This window comes from Hippoglossus stenolepis, chromosome 15 (assembly GCF_022539355.2).
Source record: "Hippoglossus stenolepis isolate QCI-W04-F060 chromosome 15, HSTE1.2, whole genome shotgun sequence".
Lineage (NCBI taxonomy): Eukaryota > Metazoa > Chordata > Actinopteri > Pleuronectiformes > Pleuronectidae > Hippoglossus > Hippoglossus stenolepis.
In genome coordinates this window covers 15,684,694-15,695,471 of record NC_061497.1, presented here as the reverse complement: position 1 = coordinate 15,695,471, position 10,778 = coordinate 15,684,694, and the positions used below count along the sequence as shown (strand labels likewise).

Below are 10,778 nucleotides of genomic sequence, written 5' to 3'. Positions count from 1 at the left end.
TCACCATTTGACAGTGAATTGTTCGTAAAACAGATCAAACATCTTCACTTTTTATCTTTCCTAAAGGATTGGCCTCAATTCTCCAAAGGCCTGAAGGGGAATTTGAGCTACAACGAGCACGCCTGTCCTGTCCGGGAGTACTGCCACGTCTCTGAGTCCGACAGCGACAGCTCTGATGGCTCCACCTGCTCCGTCACCACTGACCAAACCGATTGCTCCGTCTCCATCGCTGTGAACAATGCAGACGACCTTTCCACCTCCGCAGGTCTTCTCTCCTCTCAGGAGGAGGAGCAGGTCTCTGTGTAGGAGGCCTCTCAGTCAGGGTCGGGGTTTGCCGTGACTTTTCGATCAGGAAATTCTTATACTGACAGACACATCTAAGAATACATGATGTATGCTCTTTAAATTCTCCTTGTCAGATAATATCATAGTATATTGAAACACACAAACAATTAAATCTAAATTATTAGTGAGTACAGATTCCGACCACAAGATGCAAAAACCCAGCTTCACTATTTTTGAATGTAACTTTGTCAGGAGAGACATGGTCTTAAGAAGAAGCTGCAATAAAATGACCCATTGAAAATCTATATAAGCAAAGCAGGACTTCATTCTTCACAACACTTATCGTTTAATAACATGGTAAAACCAATGAACTCTTACTTTTTGCTTCACAAAAGTATTTTTTCTTTATATGCATCTTTGAAGTTAGATAATCTGTGGATGTTTCATGATAGATTTAGTGAAATATATGTACACTTTTCATAAATTTAACATTTGTAAGACAAAGGAACAAAATGTATACCCAGGTATCTCTGCTGCACCAGAAATATGGTATCTGCTCTGTAGACTCTGGAACCCAGTTTTAAATATTTTGGATCTTATTTTTGATATTATTCCAGTGGTTGACTGAAAGTTAATTTCAGTCTATGAGAGAAAATGGCTTGTTCAAGATACATTTCTGTTTGCTTTGTAACATATAGTTTTAGTTTCATGCAGTTGGATCATGACAAAATATATTATCCAAAATATTTTTGGCAAAATACCTTATTGGCAATGTAGATTACTTTTTTTATTTACTATGAACAATTATCAGATAAATTATAGAAAATAGATGGAAGAAACACAATGTAGTTTTTTTTTTAAACACCATTAGCCGTTAACTCACTTGTTACGTATTACTTTACTCTAATAAGGCACCTGATAAATGTTTTTAGAGGAAACTTATAAACTCTTTGAGTTAATTGTCGGAAAATAATAGTAGTAGTTACATCCCAGCAACATCATTTTCCTAACCTATTATACCTTATGACTTTGAATGTTACTTAAAATCTTTGCATGTACTTTTTTTTAATTTGCCTGGACGTTGTTGTTGGAACCTATTTGTATTTGTATTGTTCATTTACAATGTGACTTCCTGTGATGTTTGTGTACTGTTAAGTTTTCAGGCCAATTTTGTCTTAATTAGTTAATTGAGCCTATATAAACGGGGTGAATTGTTATGATTGACAGCTGAGACTGACTCGCGAATGGTCAAGCATGGGAATGGGCAGGACCTAGTTACATATTTTAAAATCTTTGAATGTACTTTTTTTTAAATTTTCTTGGACGTTGTTGTTGGAGCCTCTTTGTATTGTTATCGTTTATTTACAGTGTGACTTAGCTGTAAACTCCCACATGTATCTTTTTGTTTTAACTGGTTGGACGTTGTTGTTGGAGCCTCTTTGTATTGTTATTGTTTACTTTACTTAGCTGTTTACTCCCACTTGTATCTTTTTGTTTTAACTGGTTGGACGTTGTTGTTGGAGACTCTTTGTATTGTTATTGTTTACTTTACTTAGCTGTTTACTCCCACTTGTATCTTTTTGTTTTAACTGGTTGGACGTTGTTGTTGGAGACTCTTTGTATTGTTATCGTTTATTTACACTGTGACTTAGCTGTAAACTCCCACATGTATCTTTTTGTTTTAACTGGTTGGACGTTGTTGTTGGAGACTTTTTGTATTGTTATCGTTTACTTTCCTTAGCTGTAAACTCCCACATGTATCTGTTCTTTCTAAATAAATATGACCTGATAACAATCCCGACGCTGATTTCTGACTCAGCCTTCCCCCGGTGCAGTGATCGTCATGTCCGGTAGGGGGAGTGCGGAGTGTCCCGCACAGCGCGGAACTGAGTCAACGTATTTTCCAGATTCTCGAAGGGCAGGGCGCAGGGCGGCTGGCCCCCGCAACAAGAGACTCCAGTCGGCTACTTCCCTAGCTGAACCCACCCGGCTGCCGCTAGCGATCGATGCCTTCAGATGAGATTTAACACTCCGCCGTGCATATAGTTGCTTTGACGCTGATTCGCCGTTGGTCGTCCAAAGATTACAACCTGACAAAATGACAGATTCCACGGTGGCCGACACTCGCCGGTTGAATTCCAAGCCCCAGGACCTGACGGATGCCTACGGCCCCCCCAGCAATTTTCTGGAAATAGACGTTTTCGATCCACAAATCGTTGGAGTCGGACGGACCCGCTACACAACCTACGAAGTTCGCATGCGGGTGAGTGTTTGGAATGAGACGCACCATGTTGCAGCATTAGCTACTAGGGTTGTTCTTCTCGAAGCTAACTGGTTATTGCACAGTCGCTGCTAGCGTTAGCATGTTTACCCGCCGCGCTGATGTCAACACACGGAGCGGGCTGTGACGCCGGCGACGGGCGGTCCGAGGCGGTTCCGGGTGGGGCGCCCGGAGAACTCGAGGAACGGGGATTCTTCGCGGCCTAGCCGGTTGGTGTGGCGTTAGCATGAAGGCTAACTCGTAGATGAAGTTTCGCGAATCTATCGACGACCCCCAGCGCGCACGGAGAAAGCAGATGTAGAATGTAGTGTTAACGGGATATTTTAACGCTTTAATCAACTTTTAGGCTTCCAGATAAAGTGAAAAATTAGGCAGGAAGGGGAACGCGTGAAGCTAACAGCTACTCCTATTTACACATATTACATATAACCACGAATTTAGCATTGCCTGCCTATGTACACATCATTTACTAGTCTACGTTAATATAAAGCAAACATTCCTACTGTAATCGGTGAGGAAAGTAGCTGAGCGAGGAACAATAACAGGAGTTTTATGGTTAGCAGGTTATCCACTTCAATTTCACACGTTCATATAAATAAGCAGACGAATAGTAACGTTAGTGGTTCTAGTAAAAGTTAAAATTTAACTTCCTCGTTCAGTTCACAGTGAGCTTAACACGTAAAAGTGTGAAAGTGATGAAATAACAGACACGGCACATTGTCTGACATTTTAGGGAAGCTGATATTAAAAAAATTGCAGGATTGCTGTTTACTTCTCTGGTCTTGATCACAGACTGGTTATCTGTGTTTGCTGTTGTCTCCTGGGAGAGTTTCTCCATCACAATGTAAACAAGGTGCTGCTTATGGCTCTTGAAAGGCTTTTTTCTCTCTCAACGCAACGTTCATACACTCACAGGTTGGGACGGTTTCCTGCATCAGAGGTGGGGTCCACTAGTTTACGGTAGTGTCTGGTGTTCTTGCGCATCTAAAACCAAATTACAGACCAAATTGGATGAAAGCAGAGTCTGTGTGGTTAACAGACACCAGCCTTCTCACTGACGGACAGTCTGCCTGCAGAAGGATCACCTATACTGTAGCCACTGACTCTCTAGCAGATATGACTAATTCATCTATTAGATAAGTAACTGAGTTATATGCTTTAAACACATTTTGAAAAAGCAAAGACATAATTTGCGCTCCACTCCAACTGGACATATCTCAGCATTTGTGTTAAACAGGATTACTTGGTAAGCACCTTGACCTGCATTTCGAATAAAACACAATATTGTCGAATTACGTTTTCATGCACATAACGTTAAACTGTGAACTTAATTTGACTGACATTGTTTCAACCAGATAAAACAATATACATACATTAAATCCTTAGTTCTGCATCAACAACATTGCTGCATATCTTTCATTCTTCCACCTACCTACATCTTAAGCATTGTCACTGACGATTATTCCACTGTTTTAATGTTTTTAATTGCCACAGGTCAGCTTTTTACTTAATTTTTTGAACTTTGTTACTTTTCAGTATGTTATAAATATCACAAATTAAATTTTGGATAATGTATTGTGACTGCCTATGTACTGTATTGTATTCTTTTGTGCGTCATACATCAGTAAAAGAGACATTTCCAATGATACCTGTATTATTGGACAATCAAGCTTTGAATCTTAATCAATTGTGTGAATTACGATTAAATCAAGGGCGGTTTTGCTTTTCTCTCCCTTTTCCTTCACTGTGTAGACAAACCTTCCCATTTTCAAACTGAAGGACTCCTGCGTGAGAAGAAGATACAGCGACTTTGAGTGGTTAAAGATTGAGCTGGAAAGAGACAGTAAGGTGAGTGAGCAATGATTGCACGCGTAAAGCTAATCATTTAAGCAGATTAGCAGGCAAAAGTAAGTATTTACAATGATCTGATGAGTGATAATATGTTAAAGTTACAAGTGGAAAAATATAATCCTTACTAGGGCTGCACGATATCATGTTGCAAGAGAGAAACAAAGCCAGGCTCATATTGACATGCAGAGCTTGAATGCATGGCACATGAAACACCATTTATCACAGTTCAAGCTGTCTTTTGCGATACCTATATGCATCTTGATATCACGACGACGATACATTTTCGATATATCATGCAGCCCTAATCCTTACTTAGTTTCTAATGTGTTAGGATTTGGGATTAGATTTCATCTTGAGCACCAATTAAGAAAAGCTAATTTAAGTTTTGTGGTGACTTTCATTAACTACTATGCCGTTGAATTAGACAATGAACGTTCAAGGTTGTAGTAGATATATTTCATCTTCACTGTTATTATTTTGACCTCTTACAACAGATTGTAGTACCACCTCTGCCGGGCAAAGCCCTGAAGAGACAGTTGCCGTTCCGTGGAGACGAGGGCCTTTTTGACCCAAGCTTCATTGATGAGCGGCGATCTGGCCTGGAGCAGTTCATCAACAGGTTAGTCAGTGAAAATACACTAAATAAGCGACCTTCTTTTTATGTATAAAACATCTAACAATCATATTTGACACATAGACTGGTTATAAAGATGGATGACATGATGGCTCCCCAAAAGTGGAGCCAAAGAGTCTCGATTGCCCCCTGGTGGCTGGCTGCAGTATAGGTTATAACCACTGTGTGTTGTATAGTCACAAAATGCACTGGCTGAGAAATTCAGTATGTCAGTGAGTCAGACATTGCAAAAAGATGTCTAGCCCTACACAAGGCTGAATCTAATCTGTGTGTGGAAAAGCAGCCTCACGTCAACTAACAAATCCACAGTTGCATTTTGCCACAACTCCACAAACAGCATTTAAATGAGCAGTGAGTGAATTGTGCATTGTCTGTGTGTCTTTGTGTGTGTTTCTGTAGAATTGCAGGTCACCCCTTGGCCCAGAACGAGCGCTGTCTTCACATGTTCCTGCAAGATGAAAGCATTGACCGTAACTACATTCCTGGAAAAGTACGGCACTAGGGTTTACTCGGGGATATGAGCATGTGGGGGTTAAACTCTGGGTCGTAAAACGGACTGACTTGCCTTTCTCTTCCCCCACAACTTCTCTTACTCTCTCTCTTTATGCTTCAATAAAATTGTATCTGCATAGCCCATATTCACAAATCGCAATTTGTCTCAAAGGGCTTTAACAAGGTGCGACATCCTCTGTCCTTAACCCTCAACCTCTTAGTAAGGAAAAACTACAACAACAAAAAAACTTTTAACAGGGTAAAAACAACGTAGAAACCTCAGAGAGAGCCACATGTGAGGCACCCCTCTCCCAGGACAGACAGAAGTGCAATAGATGCCACGTGTAATATTGCTAATGTTTCAGAGAACTCTGTGACTCCTCTCTACCCTTGTGCATTTGTTTTATAATTGTACAATAAGGGAAGCACCCCTCCATAGCGTTGATTGTATGGTGAAAGATTTGGCTCTTAATCGCAATTTTCAGGAATGGGAAAATAATGTGTGATACATTTCAATCTTTCCTTGATGAGTGTCATATATTCATCATTGTAATATAATGTGAATAAAGTAGAATTGTGTCTAAATGTGTGTGTTGGCACAAATGTGAACTATGATGCACGCAGAATGTTAAGGAGATTCTGATGATGTTTTGTTCTCTTTGTTTTTCTGTTGTTGTTTTTAGGTATGAATGAAGTAAGTTTGCTTTATTTTATCTCGCCTCTAAGAGCTTTCAGGAAGTTAAAGGTAGTTGCATGGGCGCAAAGGCGATAGTTCACAGATACTAAATTAAGATAATGCTAATGTGATAAATAAATCATCACAAAGATCTAAAAACAATCTTGTAAATATGTTGCACATAGACACTGGTTGTCACACAACACAACCAGTTATTCCCCCCAAAAAAGTTGTTGAGTCATTATGGTGTGTTGTGAAGGGAAAAACACTCTGCAAGCCAGTTTTAAATAAGCCCAATGTAGCATGTGGAGAAAGACTAATGTAAAATCATTTGCAGTGGGACTTTTTAAGCCATAAACTGGCTTGCAGACGTCTCTCAGTCCACCAGTATCAGACCAGTGGAAAGAAAAAACACCCACAGTGTTTTGAGTTCTGTGAACTATTGTTTGATAGAGAAAGTTTTGTACGTCACCTGTGACTAGAGCTCTTGTTGAAACATTTCTTTCCAAACTAATTCTGATACACTCATTAGCAAGCGCACTAATCATCGAATGCATGGTCAACCTGCACGCTTACTTTGCAATATATGTGTCTCGCCGGCAAATGATCTTACATGCAACTGATCACCATCGTGCTGTTCAGATCTTTATTTCCCTGAATCCATTTGTTTTTATGCATAAATCCGCTTCTGAAAAACAAAGCAGTATATTCTACCATGAAGTAAATATTGATATGTTCGAGTTGCCTTCGAGTCAGTTTTGAACTTGCGTCACTTAATTTGATGCAGTTTATGTCTTAAGAACATCAGTTAAATTTAATGTCTACACATAAACCTCCAATAAAAAACCCTCAGTCAAGCCACCACAAATTGCACAGACTCATATATAGTGTGTAATATATATATATATACCAGTTATACTCTTAATATGCCTGTGTTTTTTTTGTCACTGAGATCTAAGCGTTTTTGTCAGGAAAATTGCTGAAAATTCCCCCCTATCTCACATTAAAGCATCTGATTAATAAATCCACACCAAAATGTAAAGTATTCCTTCTTGGCCCAAGTCCCATCCTTCCACCAATTTTTCTGGTAATCCACTCAGTAATTTTTTCGGAATCGTGCTCGACCAACAAACAAAATACAACCTCCATGGTGGAGGTAATCATGAGATATTGAACATTGGCAAAAAACACATTAGTGACACAACCATCTGCATTGCATGATGCTTATTGGTGAAGTTTGATGCACTGCAACTCTGCAGCACAAAAACTGTCACTGCTCAGTTCCAGCATCACGTCATGACGCACTGCATGCAGGCCTGTTTAATGTACCATGTTTAATTCGTATTAGAGCTTCCATCGCAACTTTGTTTTATTCATGCTGTCTGATCAAGGAATAGTTTTACATTTAAGTCCAAGAAGTGTTGTCAATCTAAAAACAACGCATTGAAAGAGGCCACAATCTATTTAAGGAGACACCACTCATCTACTCACCACTTTGCCGATGGAGGGGTGGGTGAAGTGTTTGAGTCCACAGAACACTTCACTCCACAGTCAAACTTTGTTAGAGCAGAATCCAATACAATGGAAGTCAATGGTGAGTCCTCCTCCATACTGCTCGTGTCCGCAAGTCCCAACATTCATATTCGACTCCAAATTAGGTCATTTACTCCATGTTTTAGGCCTAAAGGTCCACCGGAAGTGGCTTAGCTAGTGGACTTAGCACGTCCGACGTACCGTGAAAGCACCTCGTCGGAAGACATCAGAGGATATTTTAGCTTAAAACACTGATCAAATTACCTCGTTTTGAGTCATATTTGAATGTCGGGGCTTTGCGGACACTTGGATGACACCACACGAGCAGTATGGAGGCATATTATTATTTTTTCTGTTTTATTCGTCGGAAGAGGACACCAGTTACTTCAATTGTATTAGATTCTGCTCTAACAAAGTTTACCCCTGAGACTCCTAAAGTGTTTTGTGGACTCAAACACTTTACCCACCCTCCTATCGGCAAAGTGGTGAGGAGATAATGAGTGAATTTTCATTTCTGGGTGAACTGTCCATATGAATACATTTTCATGTTAGGACTGCTATATGACCAAATTCTATTGTGTCAAAATAAGCAAATTCATATTAGTTGATATTGGTAATTATTACAATAATTTTGTCTTACTTTTAAGTTTAAATAATTGTGTTTGCTCCTGACTGAAGGTTGTGGTTTGAAATTCTACCTCACATTTCACTTATGTGAGGTAAATCAACTGTGTTATACCTCCTTACTGTGTTATTATATCAGAATATATTGGACTTTTGTTGTTGAGGTATCGACGAAAAAATTACACTGCGATAATTACTTATATTGTGTTATTGTCCAGCCCTGAAGTTAACTCTTGAGTGTATAACTCTAGTCCCTTGTCTATATACTGTGAATTATAATATTGTGTCGTTGTAATTAGTCAGTGCATCAGATTGTTTTCACTCAGTTCCACTTACAGCTTGAACCTGTTTGAATATTGTTTCTCATGTTTACGTGTCTTTTTCTCCCAACACAGACTGCTGCACCTGCCCCGTGTACATTTATTTCTACATCACGTCATTGTAAAGCCGCTGGAAATGTCAGAACTGATGAGTGTCAACGGTGTCGGAAAAACACAACTATTGCTCAAAACTTTATTGAAATCCATTGTATTAAACATTTGATGTTATGTCTTTATTCAGCCATTCCACATATTATATGTACATTATTTTTGATTCAGTAATCAGAGAAAATTAAAACATGTTCCATTTTATCATAGCTAGATTTTTCTTTTTTTACAATGATGGTTATGTTTTCTGAATGTCTCTTTTTTTAGTTTTTAATTGAGTCAATCACGTTTTAAAAAGAGTTTAATTTCCTGCTTCAATTTGGGTTTCTCGGTGCGAGCACATATGAGATTTTGATGGAAACCTCCCAAAGTCGAGCAACATGTAGCATGTTGGGAAATAAAGACAGCGACGTGTCATTCCAGTCAGTGTATTTTCTCCTGAGGTTTATTTTCTGGAAACACTCTTGAATCAGGATTCTTTTACAACTAACTGTTTTAACTCTGCTGTCTGAGTTACATCATCCTGCTGTGTTGTCAAGTCAGCTATTGGGAATGTTAATTTAGGTAAAATAACAATATCTAAGCACTGTGACAAGAGGTTCATTATATGAACAATATTTCATTGCTCCAAAGGCGTAATCAGCATCTGGTTCATTGATCCACAATAAGGATAGTTCTGTGCTTATTTTTCCAGTTTTCCAGTTTTGTTTTTCTTTCGGTCAATATTATTGTGAAGTGTATTAATACATGTTACCATTGCAGTTCCGCTCTGGGTGACTGGGAACCTCCTTGTTACTCTTGTCCTCCCAATTAAATTTCCTGCTGCCTGCTGTGTCATGTCTGCATATCTCTTCTGGGTTATGATTCGAGGAATTGCAACAAAATCACTAAAACTGGGCTCAAGGTCAGTGATTCGTGCGTCACACTGAGACAGATCAAAGAGTCATGGGAGCTGGATGAGTGGCTGCAGATTGGCAGGTGCCCTAATTTAACAATGACGTGAAAACAACATGAAGTTGGAAACATAAATATTATACCTTATGCATAAAGACTTTATTAAACAGGGTTGAAACATTAAAACTAGTTTTTATTTGTGGCCTGGATAGTAAAGGACTGAATTCCTGGTGTAGTGAGAAGATATGAACATGTTTTACCTTTGTAAAGTCTCATTTTTATGTTTTATTTCCAGACTTTTACTTTGAACCGAGTAAATTAAAATGGTTGTACTACTTCCACCACTAAGGAAAACATTTTGGTTAATAAATTAAGATAAATACATGGCAACTATTGTGATGTCATTATTTTTAAACATGACAGCCAAACCTTTTCTATTTGTAGTTTTTAAACTATGAGAATTCAATGCTCGTCTTTGTAATACTTGATTGCAAATTAAATATATTTAGGTTTTTGCTCTGTTGCTCGAATATAACAAGTAATTTGACGACATCAGCTTTGGTTGATCTAAAAAAATATATAGATTTATATGAAATAACAGAGCACAGTCCTGTAATGCAGCAAATATAAAAACTGCCTTTTTGTCTGGAAGGAAGTAAAACGGTGGCAATGCTGGTTCTTTTTGTTTCGCCAAACATGAGTCTCAAAGTCCTCTAATCTTTTTCTTGTTGTTCACCCTCAGGAAATACAGGGATTAACAGGGGAGAGGGGAGTTCTGGCCACAGGTGGATTAAACTTGTCCCAGAATAGTGATCTTGTGATGTAGGCCTTGAACTGCAGGTGATCTCAATTAGACACAAGTGTAACTATACACAAGTAGGTGTGTGAATATAAAATAAAAGGAAATAGAAACAATTAATTGGTTATTCTTATACCCTCTTACTCACAGTCTTGCTTTTTTTCCATTTATCCTTACACAAGATATTTGCAAGAAAAACAGTGGGAAACCTCAAGAAGAGCAACAGGAGAAGGACCCCTCTTGACATAAACATGCAATACATGTGTTCGAGCAGTAAAGAG

At 38.7% G+C, this 10,778-nt stretch overlaps 2 protein-coding genes across 3 annotated transcripts in view; both read left to right on the top strand.

Moving 5' to 3' along the window:
* Positions 1–2,080, top strand: part of LOC118121975 (cytokine receptor common subunit gamma-like) — a 6,259-nt gene extending 4,179 nt beyond the window's left edge. The window contains exon 8 of the mRNA XM_035178337.2: positions 67–2,080. Within this exon, the coding sequence (XP_035034228.1) occupies positions 67–306 (240 nt within the window). The 3' untranslated portion in view covers positions 307–2,080. The remainder of the gene's footprint in view (positions 1–66) is intronic.
* Positions 2,081–2,155: 75 nt separating this feature from the next.
* On the top strand, positions 2,156–9,631 carry snx12 (sorting nexin 12). Of its 2 annotated transcripts, XM_035178340.2 has the most exons (6): positions 2,158–2,548; positions 4,319–4,414; positions 4,912–5,036; positions 5,451–5,541; positions 6,227–6,237; positions 8,772–9,631. In XM_035178340.2, exons 1-5 carry the CDS (start codon positions 2,384–2,386, stop codon positions 6,230–6,232), a joined length of 483 nt encoding a protein of 160 aa, XP_035034231.1. In that variant the 5' UTR covers positions 2,158–2,383; the 3' UTR covers positions 6,233–6,237; positions 8,772–9,631. The 2 variants fall into 2 exon arrangements, with proteins under 2 accessions (XP_035034230.1, XP_035034231.1); XM_035178339.1 differs by lacking the exons at positions 6,227–6,237; positions 8,772–9,631 and having other exon boundaries at positions 2,156–2,548; positions 5,451–5,553.
* The last annotated feature ends 1,147 nt before the right edge of the window (positions 9,632–10,778 follow it).

Coding starts and splice junctions, on each gene's coding strand:
- snx12 (XM_035178339.1), top strand. CDS start 2,384: ATGACAGATTCCACGGTGGCCGACACTCGCCGGTTGAATTCCAAGCCC. Junction 2,549..4,318: donor CCTACGAAGTTCGCATGCGG/GTGAGTGTTTGG, acceptor TTCACTGTGTAG/ACAAACCTTCCCATTTTCAA. Junction 4,415..4,911: donor AGCTGGAAAGAGACAGTAAG/GTGAGTGAGCAA, acceptor CTCTTACAACAG/ATTGTAGTACCACCTCTGCC.